A 24,696-nucleotide genomic window follows, 5' to 3' on the forward strand; every position below is an offset into this window, starting at 1 on the left:
GGAGGAGACCTGCCAGGCCCAGGCTGGTAATGGGATGGAACGTTTCTAGAGCTGTGAGTTTTTGATGTCAGCTGATATTTTGAAGACCAGAAAGGCCTGCTGCTATTGTTTAGTCACATCTCACGATGCTCAAGTCAGTTGGTTGTCCTTTGCATCCCTCAAAGGTGCTGAATGCTTAGAGAAAGAAGCATCCGAGCAGCCTGGTGCCACCAGAAGGACCCTTCTTGCACCTGATCCACCCATTCTGTCACGGCAAAATGTTTACTCAAGTAACAGTCCAGATACGCCCACTCTGGGAGGCGCTATTACTGACACAGAGAGGATATTACTGGGTGGATCACAGAGCAGCAGTGAGCAGGAGGTGTTGGGGTGCAACTTTGAAGAGACAGCTGTCACTCCCTGGAGGTGACATAAGCAACAGGCCTCATCTGAGGATCCCAAGACCAAATTCTAAAAGATCCATGCTGTTAAACATCAATGATTCAGGAGCTCTGGTCTCACACGCAAGCAGTGGAAACAATCTCTTCTCATATCGCACTGATGACGGAACCCACATCTGTAATGCAATGTGAGAGGTATGACACGATGTGAGGAGGACCCAGAGGACTGTGGCAGTCCAGGAGATCAATGCAGCTTCCAGACATCAGGAGGAGGGTATAAGAGCTGTTGTCACATCTGCAGTAGCAATAGTTACTGCTTCCATAGATGAAAGTCTCACAGAGTCGCCTTGACTGCTCAGAAACTACAGTTTCAAAGTAGTGGACATGAATGCAAGTCATGTTGCAGAATTGCACTCCAGCATTTAATCAGTCCCCCGCCTTCATTTGATTCAGCAGAATAATCAGAGCCACAGCAGGGTCATGGGAGGGAAATCATGGCAGAAAGTGGCCAATTTTGAATCCAAGTTTCGGCTGAGGGCCCCTGCCCAATTTCACTTTCCAGACCACCCTGAAATCAACGGTTTTCATACGTAAAGTCCAGGCCTTTACGTCAGAGGAAGTTGTGATCTAAGTGAACAGTCTTCTGCTCAGACCACACTTTGACTACCTTGTGCAGCGAATGAGGGAGATACTGATGTGCTTGAGACAATACAGAGAAGAATCACAAAGCAGATCCCCAGTGTAGAACAAAAGGTTATAGTTTCAAATTTTTGGACTGATCAAGAAATCATGCTTCACACAAAGAAGGATCAGCACATGATTCAAGGTGGGCCATGTGGTCCTGCTCATTAATATTTATCTGGTAATCTCTCTTTTCTGAATGAGGAAGAGAAGGAGCAATAGAAGGAGGATGGCCAGCATTCATAGATACATATAACTCAACTGGTACAGTAGCTCTAGGAGTGAAGAGGTGGCACTGTGCAGTGTATGTTGTCTGTGATTGTTTGCAGCTGTGGAGTAGAAGGTAATGCTGTTGTCCTTTGGCCCTATGTCTGTCTGCCATGTTAAGGCTCTCTGAATAATTGTGCCTGGAGTGCATGAGGTGGCAGGACAATGTTCTGTTCACCTTGCAACAAATTTCAAGTCTGCCTTGGATATTCTCTTAACGCAGGAGCGTGCCCATAATGACTAGTGACAGTTGGAGCAAATCTAACACACTTCTGCATAACCTCACTCAGTTCCTTCCTCATAAAAAGAAATAAGAAATCATGCTGCCCTGTTCCAGTCAGCAGACTAGAAACGTGCTTTCTGCGGCCATCTGTGTGTTAGCATTAGCGCAGTGTTGGCTCCTCTACTGTGAGCACTGCATGTTACCACATCCAATATTAGCATTTGAGTCTGTTAGCATGGGGAGTGTTAATGCTGTACGTTGTCTGAATTGTGGGGAATGTCAGCGTTGTGCATTGTCTGAACTATACAATAGTGCCACTATACATTAGTAAATATCTGAAGGCTGCACTGCCTGCCACAAGCCTGACTACCATTTATTGGATCAAATTACACATTCCAGGCAGAATGCTGGGTGACCAGTGTCCAATTACACCTCCCACTTCATGGCGTTGTCTGTACACTGGTATACTCGAGCACACAGCGTTGCCCATAGACATATCCACTTGTTAAACCAACTTTTTATCCTGTCCCATCTTCTACCCTGGATTCTTGTGTCTTTTAGTTCATTTAGAACTAAATGGTGTGGAATTTAGTGAAAAGTTTCCTGAAACTATAAACAAAAGAAGTTTCACTATCTACTTTATCTGTGATGCCCTCAAAGAAGTCACAGAGGATTGTCATGTTGAGTTTTCCATTCTAAATCCAAGCTGGCAGTTTCTTGCTAAGTTATTCCTACACAGAATGTTATCCTGATAGCTTGCAAGAACCAGCTCAAGGTACAAGTTACTCTGCTTTAAAGGGGATCTTTAATAAGGGAAACAAATTCGAATTGGAGTGCATTTTATTCAAAGAACTGTCTTTTTTTGTAGAGGAAAATGATAGTTAAATCGACAAACTTCTTTGAATAGATACTAGCTCAATTGCTAAATTTAAATCTGAGATAGATAGCTTTTTGGCAACCAAAGGTATTAAGGGATACGGGCCAAAGGCAGGTATATGGAGTTAGATCACAGATCAGCCATGATCTTATCAAATGGCGGAGCAGGCACGAGGGGCTGAATGGCCTACTCCTGTTCCTATGTTCCTAGAATCTCACTTTCTGCTGGGCTGCACTGGTAATGGCAATTATAGAGAGAGGCCCCATTTGGTTCCACTTTGCAACACTGGGAGTACAACTTCAAATTGGTCTGATAGCCACTTTGGATTCACCAAATTCTAGGAAACCATGCTGGCCACACATATAAAAATATTGAAGTTTACAGCATAGAAGGAAGCCATTTGGCCCATTGTGCTGGGTCTTTATGAGAGTATTTCCAAAGTTAGTCCCTCTGCCCCGCTCTCTCCTCATAGCCTAGGAGCTTCCTCTGCTTCAAATATTTATCCTATTTTCCCTTTAAAAAATGCAATGTTCTCAGTCTTAACCACTCCCTGTGGCAAAACTTTTCCATGCTCCAACAAGATTCTGGAAAAAAATTTCTCCACCTCCTTTCTTCACTCTCAGTCGTAATTTTAAATTGATGATCCCTTGTCACTGACTCTAACCAGAGGAAATAGTCTTCCGGTATACATTCTATCAAAACACATCATAATTTTAAAAACCTCTATTAAAAGTCCATTTAGCCTTTGCTGCTTCAGTTGAAATAGACCTGATATTTCAAGCCTCTCCTCGTGACTAAAAGTTCCCATCCCTGGCATCATCCTGGTGAATCTACGCTGTATGCGTTCTATGGGCGCTAAATCAGGCCGTGTAGCTCCCGTTGTTTCGGCGCTACACGGCCTCTCCGACATCCAAGATGGCGGCTTGGTTGCGCACGCACGTTTCCTGCGTGACGTGTGCCAGACCCCATCTTGGTATAGGAGTTAGCGCAGGCGCAGATAACGAACGCTGGATTCATGTAAAGTAGGGAGAAAATTAATTCAATCAGTGTGCAACGCTGATTTAAACCGATAGCCACCATTTTGGGAATTAATGCTCAACTCAATGCACAGTCTTAACCCCGACCATCTGAAGGTGTCTTAGAGTGCCTAGAGGACCCCACACCAGCGCTATTTAAAGGGCCATGCAGGATTTACAGATTAGTGGCTGGATTAATGCTTCTGCCTGCCCAGGCATTTGTAACTGTTTTTGGAGGTCTCCTAGACTTCAATACTAGGACGCGGGGACATAGCCTAACATTTAGAGCCAGGGCGTGCAGGAGTGAAGTTAGGAAATGCTTCTACACGTAAAAGGTGGGAGACATTTGGAACGCTCTTCTGCAGACGACAGTTGATGCTAGCTCAGTTGTGAATGTTAAATCTGAGATTGATAGATTTCTGTGAATCAAGGGTATTAAGGGATATGGGGCTAAGGCAGGTATACGGAGTTAGGTCACAGGTCCACCATGATCTCACTGAATGGCGGAACAGGCTCGAGGGGCTAAATGCTGCCTTTTGACATGCGCCACCTTCTCCTGCAAGAAAGCGGGACGTGTGTCTGGGTGATGTGCCTGTCATGGTTGATAGCTGCCCGTGTGTGTGGCCTGTGATTTGTGGGTGGGTGGCTTGAAACAGTGCTAATGTGTAAGGGTGAGAGGAAGCATCTGATTGAAAGAGTTGAGTACTGATGGAAAGAGTTTATTGGTATGTGGGGGATGGGGGGTATAGTGCGTGGTGCAGTTGGTAGGAGACGCCACTTGACAGTTGACCTCACTCACCTTGACCACTCATGTCAAAGCACTGAACTTCTTCCTGCACTGCATCCATGTTCGCAGTGTTATGCACCTAGCATTGACTTCGTCCCCCGCTGCCTCCCACTGCCTTTTGTGTATATGTCTGGAGGGCCTCTTGCTCCCCCCCCCCCCTGTGGATATAGGATGCCCCTCCTTCTGTCCACCTCTTGTACCCAAGGTCTCTAGTGCATCAGCAGAGAACCTTGGTGCATGCACTCCCGCTGGCCTGGTATCAACTCAGATCGGCAGATTGGTGAGGTCTGGCGTGCAGATTGGAGGATGTGGGATTTAGTAGTGTGCAACCTTTAATGAATGTTTTAACATAACTCATCAATGTGTAAACATAGGTATGGGACCTGTATCTGTGTTTTATGTGTGCGATTTCTGATCTCTGTTCAGACTCCGTGCAGACAGTAGACTGTTAATTTCAGCAAATAACAAGTACCAGCTACCTTTAAGAGATTTCTAATAATCATCCTCCCTTTAAGAGATTGCGCTCTCTCTGGTGGTGGAAAGTGCAAATTGCACTGATTCCACGTGCAAGGCCTGGAAAGGAAGGCTGATTGGAGGTAAGTCCTCGGGTGGGTCCAAACTTGCCTCCTGCCTGTGTAGGGTCCATTGGGCGAGGGGTACTAGCGCATCGCGCTACACCAGCCAGAAACGGACCCTTATTCAATTTCTCCCCCTATGGCTTTAACTTCATTTCTATAATGGGGAGTGCAAAATTACATAGAGTGCTGTAATTTTGGCTTATCCAATATTTTGTATAAATTCAGTATTACTTCTTTTACTCTTGGACTCTATGCTCCTATTTATAAAACCCAAAATTCTACTGGCCCTTTTTATGGCTTTATCTACCTGCATTTCAGGAAATTACAGGGCCAATTTTAACTCTGCCCTACCAGTGGAAACTTAGTGGATGGGCAGTTAAAAGCGGCCAGGAGACATACCCGCTGACATTCTGCTCCCTTCCTGCAGTCTTCAATTTTAACCTGCTCTTCTGACTGCTATTTTAACCGGTGGCCTGAGCAGGGAAGCCATTGTGGCTTTCCCACCAGGTGAAGCTCACGGAAAGAAGAGTCAGGGCCAGAAAAGCTAGTTTAAAATTTTTTTTATTTTTACTTTCCTTGGGCCAGGAGTGCTTGGAACTTGGAACCCAATCCCTGTGACTTACCTGAAGGGTTCTTTGAACAAAAAATATTCACCTGGATTTTCCTTCTCCTTTTGTTCACTGCGTCAGACAATCACTCGTTCTGATTCTGTGATCTTATTTCAATTAGGGTGATTGTAGCCATCCACAATTACAACATTATTGTCTCTACACACTTTTCCTAACTCATCATATACTATGTTGTCATTGCCTTTATCCTGCCCAGGATGTCTATATTATTTTTTTATTGTTAACCCTATAACATAAGTTATGTTGAACTTATATAGAACCTTGGTTAGACCACACTTAGAATATCGTGTTCAGTTCTGGTCTCCATATTACTTAAAGGATACAGAGGCACTGGAGAAGGTGAAAGAAAGATTTATAAGGATGATACCAGAACTGAGAGGTTATATCTATCCGGAAAAACTGAACAGGCCGCGGCTCTTTTCTCTGGAAAAGAGAAGGCTGAGAGGTGACCTGGTAGAGGCCTTTAAAATTATGAAGGGGTTCGATAAGGTAGACGTAGAGTAGATGTTTCCACTTACGGGGAAGTCCAAAACTAGGGGCCAGGTACATAAGATAGTCACCAATAAATCCAATAAGGAATTCAGGAGAAATGTCTTTACTCAGAGAGTGGTTAGAATGTGGAACTCACTACCACAAGGAGTAGCTGAAGCGAATAGAATTGATGCATTTAAGGGGAAACTAGATAAACACATGAGGGAGAAAGGAATAGAATGATATGTTGATAGGGATAGATGAAGTAAGATTGGAGGAGGCTCGTGATGAGCATAAACACAGGCATAGACCAGTTGGGCTGAATGGCCTCCTTCTGTGCTTTAAATACTATGTAACACTATGTATGTGATACTCTGCCTGTTTGTTAACTCATTTTAGGCTATTTCATTTTGATCTTCAATTCAGCTTACTTTGTTTCCAAATCATCCTGAACATATAAGCTTCTTGTCTTTTCTTAAACAACCTATATTCCTACACTCCTATAACATCATAATTTTCTGCTTCTATATATGTCTCTAGTGTCAGTTGGTAGCACCTTTACCATAGTCAGAGGTTGTGGGTTTAAGTCCCACTTCAGGGACTTGAGCACAAAATATAGGCAGCTGGGCAGTTCTCCCTGGTATTCTGGCCAATATTTATTACTTAACCAACACCTAAATAAAAACAGATTATCCGGTGATGATTACATTGCTGTTTGTGGGAGCTTGCTGTGTGCAAATTGGCTGCCACATTTCCTACATTACAAAAGTAATGTGCATTTACTGTTTGCAGTACAATTTGCAGCTTCAAAAGTACTTCATTGTCTGAAAAGCTCTTTGGGATGTCCTGCAGCCGTGAAAGGCGCTATATAAATGCAAGTCCTTCTTTCTTGCTAACTCAAACATATCTTACTCTGAACACTCCTAGGATTCGATCATTGGCACTGGAGAGATAGTAATTTAAAAATCTAAACTGGACAAACAGCCGAAGAGGCTACAACTGCTTTTGTGTGGGCTTCTTAAAAGATCTCCACAACTGATGGGGACTTTAGAAAATGAGATCAGAAACGGAGTGACAGAGTCATAAGCTGCTGACCACAGAACTGGCAATGCTCTAGTAAAGATGCTTCAATAAAAGGACTTCTGGAGGACTACCGCCACCTTCCCAGCAGGGTTAACAGCAGCCTTTGTATGAAGGAATAATAATACTGTGCGAAAGCTAAACTGCAATTAAATCCAGTTCATGTGTGAAAATACGTTGGGCACATGTCTATTATGCCATGAGCCTGTAGATCCCGGTGATAGCATAGGGCATAATTCCATTTTTGTATCCTGCTCCAGGTGAATAATATTTTAGCAGGACAGCAGTTTCTAAAGATATCTCTAGCTCTGCTCAGGTTTGGATTGCTCATTAACATAGTCAGGGTTCATGTGGCTAGAAACTGATTTTTATTAGGTCCAACTCATCATCACAGCAAAACTCGGAGCATCGACTTCTTAACTTCTTACCTGGAATAACCAGGGACGGAGGGAGGAAGTGGGGAGAAAAAATTAGTAGGCACACTCTGAATTCCAGAACTGATGTTCTCGTGCCTATAATAGTCTAAAAGTAGCATGGAAACTAATGGGTAGATTTTTGCTTCCTGAGCCTGGCAGTTAACTGCGGCTAAAACATTTAAGGACAGCAAACTATTTAGATGGGGAGGATGAGAGGCTCGGTTATGAAAGCCAAATCTCTTGCCGTCAAAATTCCCATGTAAGCGAGAGCAAGCAAGATAGGTTTAATCTTCCTTTTATTTCTCAAGCATGGAAGGGCAGAGTTCTACTTCTAACCTATTTTTCTGAGATCTATCCAATCTTTCCTGAGGAAGTTATACTGGCAGTTATCGTTACTGCACACTGGACAAATGGCCAAACAAGAAGAGGAACCACTGGGTTTGAGGTGCCAAATTATGCCGATGAGGAGCACGTCACGGAACATATCCACAGGCCATTCACGGCCACTTTGCTGTACGGTTGCTAATGGCAGCTCACGGCTGACAACCTGAACTACCCAAACTAAGCAATTTGCTGGAGACTCAGTCCCCAGAAGGCCCTGATCAGCTAAAGACACCTCACCTGTTTGAAGTTCCTCCGTAGTGTCAAGTCTGGGCTGAGCTTGGTCCATGGTGCTGACAGGGGACTCGCGTCGATCACCTCCAGAGATTTTCCAGGGCAGAGTCAAAAGACACAAATTACTCAGAGTTATTTTGTGATGAGGTCATTAAATTGCTGTCACATGATCAACTCCACATGTTCTTACCTAGTTAGAGATGAGCGCTAAACTGTGCTATACAGAAAACCTGAAGTGATCCATATTGAGCCATTTCTAGTTAATTCACAAACACATGGATCAATCCCTTTACAAAAGAAATTATGTTCATCTACAAAGGATCAAGCTATCTCTTTACACACATGCATCGCTATTTTCTTTGTCCCAGAAATTAGCTTCCCACTGTTATGGCAAGTGGCTGAAACCACACTAATAAAAGCTGGCTGATTCAACAACAAAAACAAAAGTTATCTTTTTAATACATTCAAATGTCATATCTGTTCTGACAAGAAATGGGCTGGAATTTGCAACAGGCAACAGTTTATTTGATCTTAACCAGCAATCTCATGGTGAGCCATAATCCATATTTCATGTCATTTTGGATGGGGGAGGAGGGAGAAAAAGGAAGTGAAAAAATGCACTGTCAATGTATGAGGTGAAGAGGGATAATTGAATTCCTGGCAGTCCAATGGAAGGGCAAGAAAAATATATCCTCTGTATACATTTGATTACTGGCAGTCTAGTAATGGGGTGTCCCTGGCAACCCAACTTCATCTTCGAACCTTTGCAAATACCTGCAGATTGCCTTTTCTAATTCCAAAGTCAAATGCTGAATTTAAAAAAAAACAAGGGCTACTGTAAGCTGAAGCCAGGTGAAGACATCATTGGGCACATTTTCCTTACCCAACCCCCTCCTGCCCTGGTGCTGGTCAGAAGTGGCGCACCTGAAGTGTCCGGCCCCACAATTATCTTGGTTTGGGGCCCCCTGCCCACCCCCCATTGAAGCAGGCCCACCCTCTGGCTGGATCTTGTCCCTGAAAAATAGTAAGAATTTTAAGGGCAGCTGCAGGCTTCTCAGGCCTGATTTGCGCATCGGGATTCTGAGATTGAGGCCTTCTGGTAGCTGTTGGAGGATCCTAAGTGGTGTAACTCAGCCTGGTGAGGTTTTAAACTGCAATTAATATACACGCCCTTCTGTCATCAGCCTGCCCCTGGGATCGTCACTGACCAGTCTGTGGGGGTCCGAGAGAAGTCCAAAGAGGGTGTCAGGTTTCACTAAGCATCCTTGTGCTGGGGAGACCTGTGGGTGGAGTCTCAGGAACAAGAGGTGGGAGGCCAGGAATGCTATCTCCTGCCTCATTTACATCTCTGTGATGGGCCAGCATGTCCAGTAGGCGCAAGCCCATCTCCATCCCGCAGGGAAGCCCCAGAAAAATCCCTGATAGTGTAAAGGAGGTGGGGACCTAGCAAAATGGGTCTCCACCTCTTCTTCCTGACATTTGTCCCTGGGGACATGTGCATTCATGTCCCCAGGGACAAATAGGAAAATCGGTCCCATCAACTTCTACACTGCCTCACGAATATGTGAAGATGGTTGTCCCAGTTGAGAGGCCAACTGTTTTATTGAATGTGTTCAAAAGGTTACCTTATATTCAAATTTATTCTTTTTAAATTATATATGTGATTTTCAGACAAATACTTGAGGTTATGACCAAGGTAAGGTTTTAATCCTGGTAATTCCTGCAATACATTTATCATTTCTAAACTCAAACAAGATGGACTGGAGTCAGCAGTGAGATCAATCTCCGTGGACAATATTTTCTCCTCTGTCGCTCTCACTTAGTTTCAGTCCAAATTCAATAGTTCTCACAAATCCTCAAACATATGATTTCAACAGACGCAACTCAGTGATTTTTTTTGGCAACCAGTGTTCCACATCGTACAACTGCCTATTGTGTTGGAGACAAATTCTTGGTTATTTCATCAGAAATTTATATTTTAAATGCAGATCAGCCAAACATTCTTATAATATTTTAAAACTTTTCTGCCAAACTGCATAAATAAGATGATAATTTGTTTGGCTTTGCAGTGGTTAAGATTGCCCCAATAATTGATTTATAGGCTACAAATTACACTATGCACGTAATGAATGCTTAATGTGTTTTCTTTTAAAATAAATTTAAGTGATTTAAAACCAATGGGTTAATACCTTGGTAACAATAGCCGAGGAATGTCACTCACATACGTTCTGCATCTGTAGTATGTTAATATCATAAACATAAGGAAAGAGGGTGTTTTAAAAACCGAAAACTGACAGCAGTATAATGATTTCTCTATTCTGTCTGTCCCTTCTCCACAGTACTTCTATGCACCAAATAATAGCTCTCTTTCACATTATCCAATCAACATGACCACCACCGCCAATACTCAAGCATTAACTCAATCACTGCTTCACTGCTTCACCCAACTGCAGCTGTTATTTTACACAAAATTAAAACAGCCCGCCCATCACCCCTATCTTTGCTGACCTGCAATGGCTCCCTGTCCCCAAAACCTCCGATTTAAAACTCTCATCCTGTTCTTTAAATCCCTTCATGGACTTGCCCCTCCCTATCTCTGTAACCCACCCCCTCCTGCCTCCCAAACTCTCCATTGCTCTGACTTCAGTCATTTTTGCATCGTTCTCTCCCTTCGCCTTACCACTTGCTGCCGTGCCCTCAACTGCCAAGATGCCATGCTCTAGTATTCCCTGCCTGAGCTCTCTCCATCTCCCTCTCCTCCTTTAAGACCCTCAGTAAAACTCACCACTCTGACCAAGCTTTTGGCCACCCTTCCTAATATCTCCTTCCTAATATCTCCTTCTTTGGTTCAACATCCATTTATTTCTGAAGCACCTTGGGACATTTTTCTATGTTAATGGTGCTATATAAATGCACGTAGTTGTTTATTGTTAATGTCATAAATGATTGAGAACTGCCAAAATGACTGATTTTCTATTAGACTGATGGAGGAAAAGCTTCCAACCAATTCAACTGAAAAGTATTATAGTGTAGATACAATGATGGATTAACAGGAAGAAATGTGTAATAGGTTCTTTCTGGTCTCACTTTTTTTTAAACCAAGCTGCTTCATTGTACTGTATATTAAACTCTTGACAATAAAAACTGAATAAGGACATACAGGAAGATTTAAAAATTGTTGCGTCAAAGGTTGAAACATCTAGTGCAACAAAGTATTTCAACAGTAACAGAAAATACTGGAAATTCAAAGCATTTGAACAATCTTAAAGAGAAAAATAAGCTAACATTTCAGCTTTGAAAAATTAATCTTTCTCTTTTAGATTCTGGTTGACTGGCTGTGCATCTCTCCTGTTTTTTGTTTATAATTCCAGATTTCCAGCATTATTGTTTCTTCTTTATATCTGTACAAAGTGATTTTCATTTAGTATTTATTCAGCAAATACATTCCTTTGATTGTGTACTTTATCAATAGCCAAAGACTTACTCTGAAGATTCAGAATTTAGAATGTGCAGGAGTTTTTTTCCCATTGAAGACCTAATCACTTGCTGTTTCAGATTCAGTTCCTTGATGAACACTTGACCTTATTGCAAATTATAAAGCACTCAACAGAACTCCATGCAGCCAATTAAGTTCTGCATTTAAATAAGCAGTGAGTGGTGTAACAGATATGCACTTGTAGCTGGCAAAGGCTAGTCAGGAATTCTAGTTATCCAACTTAGGATAACAAACTGTGCAGTTACAAAGACAGTTCATTAAAAATTGCAAAATAGCAGCATTGTTCTTCCTGGGTAATGAGACCTGATATTTCGCAAATGATACTTCTTGCCAATTATCTCAAATACCTGCTGAATTATTTGATTGATACAGGAAGGAACAATTATAACTAGGAGACATTTATTAAGGCAGCCTACAGAGTCATTGTTTCAAAAGAATCATTTAATTATCTCAAAAATGGTTTAAGTGTCATAAGTAAACGGAGCTGCATAAAATACAACTTCTTAAACTATCACCTTCTTCTACAAGTCTGTAGACCATGAAGTAACAAATCAACAATAAAAAGGCATCAATGAAACATGCATACACACTGAAATGGACAATAAAGCAACTAACTGGACCTACCTTTCGGGTGCCAGGGGTCCATAAACTCGTATTTTCCCATCCCAACAGTCCTTAACATCTGCACACCATTTCTGTTGTCTTGAATTTGAGGTGGATTTAAAGGAAGATGGGAAGCAACCTGCCCATTGACTCCTTGAGCATTACTTGGAAGAGCTGCTGAGGGCAGAGCAGATGGATGCAGAATGGGACAACTCATGTGACCATTCCCTATTGTGCTAGGGGCAGGCTGAGACACCTGACCCACCTCAGTGAGAGGGGACATGGTAATCGGCTGACTAGTTGTGTACAAAGGCTGACTCTGCAGATTCACAACCATGTTGGTTAAAGGCTGTGAAGGATGTTGTACTTGATAATGTGCTGTCATAAGTGGAAGCTGAGGGGGAACTGGAGGTGGCATTGTGGGTGTAACTCCGATCACTGGAGCTTGAACATTGACTGCCTGGCTGAATGCTGGTGGCGCCATCCCATACGTGGGCGTTATTAGGGCAGGCTGGCTGACCGCGGCAACTGAAGGGATCCATGATGCTGGACCTGAAATTTAAAAAAAAACAATAATTAAACATCCATTTTCCTCTCTCCAACATTCACTCAATTCTACGATCATGCCCATTAACCGGGATCTATGAAGTTTCTCACTAATCTTCAAACACTATGGGCTCGATGTTACCAGGCCTGCGGGTTTCCGGCGGGTTGGGTTTCGGGAGCGTGGTCAACACGCTCGGTGAAATTAGTGGATTGCCCGCGCGATCGTAGCAGGCAACACACTAATAGGAATCAATTACCTGCTCCTCCGGGGTCCACGCTGCTGGTCTGCGCGTTGGGCGGGCTGCGCATGCGCAGTACGATCTGTCAGCTGGAGGCTCTCTAGTTAAAGGGGCAGTCCTCCACTGACAGATGCTGCAACCAATGGAACAAATTTCAGCATGGAGCAGCCCAGGGGGAAGGCTGCTCCCAGTTTAATGATGCCTCACCCCAGGTATCATCAGATGGGGTGAGGAGGAGGGCGAAGACAGAGATCTTCCACCCGGCGGGCGGGAGGAAGCGGCCAACCTCTGCCACCAAGAAGGCCTGGCTCGAGGTGGCAGAGGGGGTCACCTGCGCAACCAACATATCGCCCACCTGCATACAGTGCAGGAGGCGCTGCAATGACCTCAGTAGGTCAGCCACAGTGAGAACACGAAGTCTTTCCCCTACACTCCATCTGCCACAACACTGCCCCAACCCCACATCTCCTTTGGCACCGCCAACACTACTCTGTCACATCACCCCTCATACCCACTCAAACCCCATCCTCACCTTACCTCCACCTACTCACCTCGCCAGTACTCATCCTGCCACTAACACGCGACCCAATCCTCATACAATCTCATGGCTCTATCCCATACTCACCCTCTCGTGCATCTCCCTCACGGCCAGCCTCACTCAACCTGCCACCACCTGTGCTGCAGCCACAGGGCATGCATCACATATGTGCAGTAGGCAGCGTAAGGCAAATGTTTCGTGAGCATGAAGGGGGTGCACAAGGGTGTCGGAGGGTTTGCCATGGGTGTTACCTATATTGAATTTCAGAGCAACAAACATCACACATTATATTGGCACCACCACTGCCATGTCTCCGCGAATCCTGTCTGTTGTGTCCAATAATGCCCGCTCCTGGGTATCACTATGAGGACCCACCACTGATGCCACCCATCGTGTTACTGCAGAGTAGGTGCAGGTGTATTTGCAGGGCTCTTCCGCGCAGACCACTGAGAGACATCGGCGGTGTAGCCGGCTGCACCGTGGAAGGATGCGGAGGAGAAGTTGTGGAGGGCAGTGGTGACTTTGGCAGCGACAGGTAAGCACTTGGTGCTGGGGCCAGCCAGGAGCAGCTCGGCATGAAAGAGCCTGCAGATCTCCACGACTAGATGTCGAGCGAATCTGCGCCTCCGTGTGCACTGCTGCTCGGAGAGGTCCAGGGAGCTTCGCCTCGGTCTGTGGACCATGTGGCGAGGGTAGTGCCCTCTGCGATGCGTCTCTCTCTGCGGTAGCCCTCCCTCCTGCTGTGCAGGTGGGCGTGCAACAACACCGTGTTGGGGGGCTCCACATCTCTGCGGCGGACCGCGTGGACTGCGAGGCTGCTGGGGCTGGTCATGCTGTTCATCCTCCGAGGGTGTCCACGCACCACCCATCTGGCAGGTGTTGGTCTGAGGGGTTGTGCAGGGTAGGTGGGTGGTTCCTCGGACTGGGGCTGCGGTTTCGTGTCGGTCTGTCCTCTGGCTTGGTGGGGGGCAGGGGTTGCCCTATGTGACGCGGTGGCCTCCTGCGTGGGTGAGGGCTCTCCCCCGTGGAGTGCACCTTGGCAGCTGCCACAGGCTGCTGGCTGCAACACGCCTGGTTGGAGAGAGACTGTTTCCCCCAGTGTGTGAAACAGTCTGCGATGCAGGTAAAATCCCACACTTCCTCTTTTGACAGCTGATTCAGCTCATTAACTGACCTCAACAAGCAAGGTAAGTACTCTCAAGTGGAACCCCGCTGGCTTTAATTGCCTGCGGGATTCCCACCAGCGGGGGCCACGCACGCAGCCCCGCACGTCATCGGGGAACCCGGAAGTGGTCGGGATCGCGGCGCGATCCGGTCACGTGACCTCATATCGGGATTTTCGGGGCCCCCCCGCTGGAGACCCGCAGGAAACCCGACCCTAAAATCGAGCCCTATAAATTACCTGATGCTTCAAAAGTGTATTAAGACATTTTTAATGTTCAATTTTATATAAATTAGCAATTCTATTAATATGTTGGGCATGTCCTCTGAACCAGCAACAAATAAACCTATATGGGCGATCACTAAAATTTTTGAAGCAAATCAATGCTTTACCCTTAGAGTTTCTGTCACAATAGTCACAAGGCTGCCAAATAAAGTACATTCTTTTTGAGAAAGCTGGTAGTCAAATCAAACGTTAGGCATTCAAAAAAAAATTACATAAAAGTACTGTTAAAGAAGCTCCCTTCTTTACTTTCTATAATGATAATGGTATAATTGATGCAAACAATAGTATGTCATTGATTATGTAATGGAACCTGGTATAATGCTGTTCATTTTAGTCAAGAAAAAAATGACACATACTAGTGCTTTCCCCCCCAATTATGTTAGCAAGAGATGCAAGGATAGGATAGTGTGTGCGTGTTAGTGTGTCACTCCAGGTGAAGGGAACACTAAAATAACTAAAGTAGTTACAGCAGAAGTGACAAATAAGAAACGGTGTGAGAAAGACAACAACAGGGCAGAATGACAGGTTTGGGTCTGTTCCCTAAATAAGAGTTTTATATACTAACGCAGGAGTATAATAAATAAATTGGGTAAATTAGAGGCTCAAATACAGCTCAGAGGGTATGACATGGTGACCATTACTCAGACATGGCTGCAAGCTGGTCATGATTGGGAGGTAAATATTCCAGGTTATAGGGATTTAGAAAGGATAGGGAAACTGGAAGAGTAGGAGGTGTAGTCTTTTGATTAAAGATACTATTACAACATTAGTAAGACAGGATTTAGGCAAGGGAAAGCAATCAGCAGAGACTCTATGGTTAGAATTGAGGAATAAGCGAGGACTTAAGACTGTAACGGAAGGTGTCTACAGGCCTCTTGATAGCAGCAATGAAGTGGCAGAATGTATTAATTCACAGATTAGAGAGAGGCTTGTAGCAAAAGCAGAGTTGTTTTAATGGGAGACTTTAATTTTCATAGCAGAGTAGCTCAAGTCAGAAAGTTAGCGAATTGCTTGAGTGCATTCAAGAAAGTTTTCTGGAGCAGTATGTTCTAGAACCAACAAGAGGGCAGGCCATACTAGATTTAGTAATGAGTAATGAGCCAAACTTAGTTAATAATAGTAAGGGAACATTTATCTAACAGTGATCATAATATGATCGAATTCAATGTTAGGTTTGAAAAAGAGAAATGTAACACAGTTACTAAGATTCTAGGTTTTGGTATGGCTAACTTTAACGGGATGAGGCAGAGATGGACGACAGCAATCTGGTCAAAACTGTTATCGGTTAAAACTACAGATGAACAGTGGGAGGTGTTCAAAAAGAATTAAGCTTAATACAGCACCAGTATATACCCCTAAGGAGCAAGAACTCTATTTAACAAATAAATCAGCCATGGTCGACAAAAAAGGTGAGAGATAACATAACACTAAAGGAAAGAGCATACAAAAGTACAGAGAATAGTGTAGATCCAGGAGATTGCGAGAAATATAAAGAACAGCAAAGGAAGACAAAAAGATAGTAAGAGCTGCAAAAATGAATACAAAAAGAAACTTGCAAGCATATCAAGATTAACACAAAAAGTTTTTACAATTATATTAGAAGAAAATGGGTAGTCAAGGGTAATGTGGGCCCTTTAAAAACAGGTGTAGGTAATATTGCAATTTAAAATAAGGAAATGGCAGACTTGTTGAACAATTACTTTGGGGGTGATTTTAAACCCCAAGAACGGGTGGGTTGGGGGTGGATGGGAGTTGAAAATAATTGTTTTTTTGCGTCGCAATCTTTGGACTTTGCATTCCCCGTGGGATGCCTGTACTTCTACATGAAATCTGGAAATAAAGACAGGTTGCAGTCGCAACCCAAAAAACAATTATTTTCAACTCCCATCTGCCCCCAACCCACCCACCCTTGGGGTTTAAAATCACCCCCTTTGTGTCAGTCTTCACAGTAGAGGAAGAGGATAATATACTTGACATTCTAGGGAAACTAATAATGAATCAAAGACAGGAACTCATTCAAGTTAACATAAGCAAGAAAACAGTACTAGAAAAAATAATGGCGTTAAAGATTGACTAATCCCCAGGACCTAATGATTTCCACCTCAGGGTTTAAAAGGAAGTAGGTGAGGAAATTGCAGATGCTTTAGCCATAATCTTCCAAAGCGGTCTCAATTCAGAAATTGTCCCTTCAGATTGGAAAATTGCAAATGTAACTCCATCATTTAAGAAAGACGTGAGAGAGAAACCAAGAAATTATAGACCTGTTAGTCTAACATCTGTTGTGGGGAAGTTATTGGAATCTACAATTAAGGACAGAGTGACTGAGCACTTAAAGAAATTTGAGCTGATTAGAGAGAGCAAACATGGATTTGTAAAGGGTAGGCCACGTCCAATGAACCTAATTGAATTTTTTGAGGAAGTAAGTAAAGTAGTAGACAGGGATGTAGTTTATATGGACTTCCAGAAGGCATTTGTTAAGGTTCCACACAAGATATGGTTAGCTAAAATTAAAGCTTATAGAATTGAAGGCAAATTATTGACCTGGTTAAGAGATTGGTTAGGCGTTAGAAGACAGAGAGTAGCGATAATGAGTATGTATTCGAGTTGGAAGGAAGTGACAAGTAGTATCCCACAAGGATCTGTGCTGGGGCCTCAACTAGTCACTAGATTTATTAATGACTTAGATAACACAATAGAGAGCCATATATCCAAGTTTACCGATCACCACAAAGATTGGTGACATAGTAAGAAGTGTAGACGGGAGCATAAAATTACAAAGAGACATTGATAGATTAAGTGAGTGGGCCAAAACTGTGGCAGATGAATTTCAACGCAGGTAAGTGTGAGGTCATCCATTTTGGACCAAAAAAGGATAGATCCAAGTATTTTTTAAATGGTGAAAAGTTAGGAACAGTGGAGGGCCAAAGAGATTTAGGGGTCCATATACACAGATCACTAAAATGTAGTAGTCAGGTACAAAATATAATCAAAAAGGCTAATGGAATGTTTGCCTTTATAACTAGAGGGCTAGAATATAAAGGGAGGAAGTTTTGCTACAGCTATACAAAGCCCTGGTAGGACCACATCTAGAGTACTGCCTACAGTTCTGGGCACCGCACCTTAGAAACAATATACTGGCCTTGGAAGGAGTGCAGCGCAGATTCACCAGAATGTTACCAGGGCTCCAAAGGTTAAATTATGTGGAGAGATTACATAAAATAGACTTGTTTTCCCTGGATAATAGAAGGGTAAGGGGTGTTTTGATTGAGGTTTTTAGGATTTTGAAAGGAATTGATATGATAGAGAGAGAGAAACTTTTTCTGCTGGTGGGTGAGTCTAGGACAAGGGGACATAACCTTAAAATCAGAGCCAGGTCATTCAGGAGAGAAGTTAGGAAACACTTCTTCATGCAAAGGGTGTTGGAAGTGTGGAACTCTCTTCCGCAAAATGCAGTAGATGCTAGCTCAATTAATAATTTTAAATATGAGATTGATAGGTTTTTGCTAGTCAAGGGTATTAAGGGATATGGAGCCAAGGCAGGCAGATGGAGTTAGAATACAGAGCGCAAGAAAGATAAAAGTCACCAGATGATTCAAATCTGAAAAATAAAACAACTTTTAAAATCTAGGAAAATTACAATAAGGCTGTTAAACACCCTTTATCCCACAAGGGACATGGTTTTGTAGATATGTATTTATATTAAAAATATAAATTTAAATATCAATAATACTGCATAATTTATGCCACCTCCCATAAAGCAACTTTAACCATATATAACTGAGGCACATGCAGCTCCACACACACTCCAAAAAACTGGAGCACCATTTTCAATATCACAATAATATGCAGATAACATTGTGTATTTTTTGACTGTTGCCCCCTGGGGAATGTACAGCTCCCAAGCACAAAAAAGGATGGACAAAAAAATCTGCCCTTGTATCTCTGTTTATATAAAAACGTTGAGAGTGTTTGCCATATTCCACACATTATATATCACATTTTAAAGTGCCATCTATTACAGATGCTAAACAATTTTTTTATGGGTGTGTCTGATCTGGAGCCAGATATTTACGAGCAGTTCTATCACACATTCTAACCCTTTCTGTCCCCATCCATAACCATTGGTAGCAAAAATTCTATCAAAACATGGCATATGGTCTGCATACCATTAAAGTTCAATCATGCCAGAGGCCATACTGCAAATGAAACTTCCCAGTGGCACAATGCCAATAAAATTTAATTTTCAAGGTATTAGATAGTTTACAATAAAGCTATGCTTGGGTGGGTAAATGCACTACATGGTGTGGCATTAAGACATTGCAGACCCATAAGATTCCAGACTCAATCTGTAGTGTGCAATGAGTTATAGGATGTCAAGTGGAGAGCTGCCAGCCCTCAAGAAATTACATCCCTAAATCAACCTCCCCTTCAGGGCAAGAGAGGTGGGGGGTGCAGGGGTGGAATTTTGGAGGCAAAGCTAGATGAGGGAAAGAGAGCTGCAATGTTCATAATATGGATCAACTGATAGATTATAGGACTATGTATGTGACGAAACCATTAATGAAAAAAATAGAAGCCATTTTAAACAGACAATGGGGGGAGTTTTAAACCCCCCCAGGACAGGTGGGAGAGAGGCAGGGGGGAGGTTAAATTCTTAAATATCTGAAACCCGACCGCAACCTGCAGTGAACCCTCCTACTGCTGGTTTAACCAGAGCGGGTTGGAGGGCGGGTGAGTAACCTGCGCTCAAGACGTGGGTCAGTAATTATAAATGTTAATGAGGCTGCGTTCCTCAGATTTTAGCAGTGGTTTAGATTTAACAGCTGCGGGTCAGGTTTCCCAGGGCTCAGGAAACCCGGCAGCTGAAGGGAGGTGAGAATGGCCGGATCCAGCACTGCTTGTGGGCCAGGAGGAGCTGGAGTGGTTCCTCTGGCCCCTCAAGCTAACCTGCCGTGATCTGCCTCCTTCTCCGTGATCTCTCCCCCCACCCCGGGACCTCCATGCCGACCCCTCCCACCCGCAATCATCAGGACGACTACCCCCACCCGCAATCACCAGGACGACCCCCACCCTGGCGAGCTCCAGGCTCGTCACAGGAAGGGACAGAGAGTAGAACCAACTAGAGAACAGGCTATTTTAGAACTTGTATTGTGTAATGAGACAGGGTTAATTAGTAATCTCATAGTAAAGCATCCTCTGGGGAAGAGTGATCATAATATGATAAAATTTCACATTGAGTTTGAGTGTGACATACTTGAGTCCGAAACTAGAGTCATAAACTTAAATAAAGCCAATTACATAAGTATGAGGAGCGAGTTGGCTAAGGTAGATTGGGAAATTAGATTAGAAGATATGATGGTAGATAAGCAGTGGCAGACATTTAAAGAAATATTTCAAAACTCTCAATGAATATACATTCCACTGATTGACAGGCTGACTGCCGTCAGGAGCTGCAACGCGAGGTGGGGTGGGGGAGATAGAGAGAGAGAGCAAGACGTCATCCAGCGCTGGAACGGAAGACTGGGGTAGAGGGAAGAATGGAAGATCTGGTGGCGCTGGACTGGAAGACCGGAGGTGGGGGGGGGGGGGGGGACATTGAGAGGACATCGGGAGGGTGGAGAGGGGGACATCGGGGGGGGGGGGGGTGAAGAGGGGGACATCGGAACAGGAGACATCGGACATCGGAGCAGGTTTCAAAGGTAGGTTCATTTAGTGTTTTCACTTCCTTCCATGGTTGTTTGTTTAATTTATTCCTTGTTCTCTGATCCAGCCTTTCACGGCTGGTTTCACCAGGCGTGAATCAGAAGCGGTGGGCAAGCCGCCCAGGTAAGTTAAACATCCTTCTAACTACTTAATCTGTCACAGGTAAAGTGCCTTACGTATCTCAATGAGGTACATTTGGCTCTTTAACACTCATCCCGCCGGCTTTAAGTCAGCGGGTATGTGAAAAGGAAGAGAGTAGCAAAAGTAAACGTTGGTCCCTTAGAGGCTGAGACAGGAGAAATTATAATGTGGAATAAGGAAACTGGAGAGGTGTTAAACAAATATTTTGTATCTGTCTTCACAGCAGAAGACACAAAAAACATACCAGAAATAATGGGAAACCAAGGGTCTAATGAGAGTGAGGAACTTAAAGCAATTAATATCAGTAGAGAAAAAGTATTAAATAAACTAATGGGACTAAAAGCCGACAAATCCCAAGGACCTGATGGCCTACATCTGAGGGTTCTAAAAGAGGTGGCTGCAGAGATAGTGGATGCATTGGTTGTGATCTTCTAAAATTCCCTAGATTCTAGAACGGTCCCAGTGGATTGAAAGGCAGCAAAAGTAACCCCGCTATTCAAGAAAGGAGGGAGAGAGAAAAAAGGGAACTACATGCCAGTTAGCCTGACATCAGTCATCGGGAAAATGCTGGAATACATTATTAAGGAAGTGGTAACAGGGCACTTAGAAAATTATAATATGATTAGGCAGAGTCAACATAGTTTTATGAAAGGAAAATTATGTTTAACAAATTTATTAGAGTTCTTTGAGGATGTAAGTAGCACGGTAGATAAAGAGGAACCAGTGGATGTAGTATATTTGGATTTCCAAAAGGCATTCGATAAGGTGCCATATAAAAGGTTGTTACGCAAGATAAGGGCTCATGGGGTTGGGGGTAATATATTAGCATGGATAGAGGATTGGTTAACGGAAGAAAACAGAGAGTAGGGGTAAACGGGTTGGCAGATTGGCAGGCTGTAACTAGCGTGGTGCCGCAAGGATCAGTGCTTGGGCCTCAGCTATTTACACTCTATATTAATGACTTAGACTAAGGAACCGAGTGTAATGTATCCAAGTTTGCTGATGATACAAAGGTAGGTGAGAAAGTAAGCTGTGAGGAGGACACAAGGAGTCTGCAAATGGATACAGACAGGTTAAGTGAGTGGGCAAGAAGGTGGCAGATGGAGTATAATGTGGGGAAATGTGAGGTTATTCAGTTTGGTAGGAAGAATAGAAAACCAGAATATTTTTTAAATGGTGAGAAACTATTAAATGTTGGTGTTGAGAGAGATCTGGGTGACCTCGTACAAGAAACACAGAAAGTTAGCATGGAGGTACAGCAAGCAATTAGGTAGGCAAATAGCATGTTGGCCTTTATTGCAAGGGGTTGGAGTATAAGAGCAAGGAAGACTTGCTACAATTGTATAAGGCTTTGGTGAGACCACACCTGGAGTATTGTGCACAGTTTTGGTCACCTTACCTAAGGAAGGATATACTTGCCTTAGAGGCGTGCAATGAAGGTTCACTAGATTGATTCTTGGGATGAGAGGGTTGTCCAATGATGACAGATTGAGTAAAATGGGCCTATATTCTTTGGAGTTTAGAAGAATGAGAGGTGATCTAATTGAAACATATAAAGTTCTGAGGCGGCTTGACAGGGTAGATGCTGAGAGGCTGTTTCCCTGGCTGGAGAGTGTAGAACTAGGGGGCATAGTCTCAGGATAAGGGGTTGGCCTATTAAGACTGAGATGAGGAGGAATTTCTTCACTCAGAGGGTTGTGATTCTTTGGAATTCTCTACCCCAGAGGGCTGTTTGATGCTGAGTTGTTGAGTATATTCAAGGCTGAGATAGATAGATTTTTGGACTCTAGGGGAATCAAGGGATATGGGGATCGGGCAGGAAAGTGGAGTTGAGGTTGAGGATCAGCCATGATATTATTGAATGGTGGAACAGGCTCGAGGGGCCGTATGGTCTACTCCTGCTCCTGTTTCTTATGAATCCCCCCCCAGCGATGTCTCCCTCCCTCCTCTCCCGGTCCCGGCTGCGGTCTTATGCCGCAGGCCTTCCTGCCCAACAGCCAGACAGCCGCTCATTCTGCCATGCTGCTGGCCGGGAAACACAGAAAAAAAAGATCAAATGAGGTTCTGCCATAACTTCAGCAGGACCTCCGCAGTCCATGCATTTCCAGGTTTCCCAGCCACGACAAGTCCCCCCCATCCCCCTCTCTCTCCCAGCCTCCCCGTAAATATTGGGGCCAATATCACTATTTAGCAATATAGATATTTGCAAAAGCTAGAATTTCAGAGTTTCAGACATTTAAAAAAGTTCATGTGCTCAAACTTAAAATCTTTTGAGTTTAAGGTACATGGAAAATGCTGCTTTGCAGACATAACTATTTACTAAATCCAGTTAAAAATTATAATATTTGCTATTAGTTCACAAAGATAGTGACTACTCTAAATCATCTTTTTGCAATAGAACAACCAGAAGTGGCGGTACAGTGATATACAGTCAGGAGGGAGTGGCCCTGGGAGTCCTCAACATTGACTCCGGACCCAATGAAATCTCATGGCATCAGGTCAAACATGGGCAAGGAAAGCTCCTGCTGATTACCACCTACCATCCTCCCTCAGCTGATGAATCAGTCCTCCTCCATGTTGAGCACCACTTGAAGGAAGCTCCGAGGGTAGCAAGGGCACAGAATGTACTCTGGATGGGGGACTTCAACGTCCATCACCAAGAGTGGCTCGGTAGCACCACAACTGACTGAGCTGGCCGAGTCATGAAGGACATAGCTGCCAGACTGGGCCTGTGGCAGGTGGTGAGAGAACCAACACGAAGGCAAAACCTACTTGACCTCGTCCTCACCAATCTACCTGTCGCAGATGCATCTGTCCGTGACAGTATTGGTAGGAGTGACCACCGCACAGTCCTCGTGGAGATGAAGTCCCGTCTTCGCACTGAGAGCACCATCCAATGTGTTGTGAGGCACTATCATCGTGCTAAATGGGGTAGATTCAGCACAGATCTAGCAGCTCAAAACTGGACATCCATGAGGCGCTGTGGGCCATCAGCAGCAGCAGAATTGTATTCCAGCACAATCTGTAACCTCGTGGCCCGGCATATTCCTCACTCTACCATTACCAACAAGCCAGGAGATCAACCCTGGTTCAATGAGGAGTGTAGAAGAGCATGCCAGGAGCAGCACCAGGCGTACCTAAAAATGAGGTGCCAACCTGGTGAAGCTACAACTCAGGACTACATGCATGCTAAACAGCAGAAGCAACATGCTATAGACAGAGCTAAGCAATTCCACAACCAACGGATCAGATCAAAGTTCTGCAGTCCTGCCACATCCAGTCGTGAATGGTGGTGGACAATTAAACAAGTAACAGGAGGAGGAGGCTCTGTAAACATCTCCATCCTCAATGATGGCAGAATCCAGCACTGAGTGCAAAAGAAAAGGCTGAAGCGTTTGCAACCATCTTCAGCCAGAAGTGCCGAATGGATGATCCATCTCGGCCTCCTCCCGAAATCCCCACCATCACAGAAGCCAGTCTTCAGCCAATTCGATTCACTCCACGTGATATCAGGTAACGGCTGAGCGCACTGGATAAAACAAAGGCTATGGGCCCCGACAACATCCCAGCTGTAGTGCTGAATTTTTGTGCTCCAGAACTAGCCGCGCCTCCAGTCAAACTGTTCCAGTACAGCTACAACACTGGCATCTACCCGACAATGTGGAAAATTGCCCAGGTATGTCCTGTCCACAAAAAGGAGGACAAATCCAATTACCACCCCATCAGTCTACTCTCAATCATCAGCAAAGTGATGGAAGGTGTCGTCGACAGTGCTTTCAAGCGGCACTTACTCAACAATAACCTGCTCACCGATGCTCAGTTTGGGTTCCGCCAGGACCATTCAGCTCCAGACCTCATTACAGCCTTGGTCCAAACATGGACAAAAGAGCTGAATTCCAGAGGTGAGGTGAGAGTGACTGCCCTTGACATCAAGGCAGCATTTGACCGAGTGTGGCACCAAGG

General features: G+C 44.1%; 1 protein-coding gene across 3 annotated transcripts in view; it reads right to left on the reverse strand.

The window, feature by feature from the left end:
* Positions 1-24,696, reverse strand: part of LOC137321733 (kelch-like protein 29) — a 459,448-nt gene that overhangs the window by 147,720 nt on the left and 287,032 nt on the right. For all 3 annotated transcript variants that reach the window (XM_067984319.1, XM_067984318.1, XM_067984320.1), the window contains exons 4-5: positions 12,141-12,671; positions 8,027-8,104 (exon numbers count right to left, since the gene is read on the reverse strand). In XM_067984319.1, the coding sequence (XP_067840420.1) occupies positions 8,027-8,104; positions 12,141-12,671 (609 nt within the window). The remainder of the gene's footprint in view (positions 1-8,026; positions 8,105-12,140; positions 12,672-24,696) is intronic.

The sequence above is a fragment of the Heptranchias perlo genome, chromosome 5, assembly GCF_035084215.1.
Source record: "Heptranchias perlo isolate sHepPer1 chromosome 5, sHepPer1.hap1, whole genome shotgun sequence".
Classification (NCBI taxonomy): Eukaryota; Metazoa; Chordata; class Chondrichthyes; order Hexanchiformes; family Hexanchidae; genus Heptranchias; species Heptranchias perlo.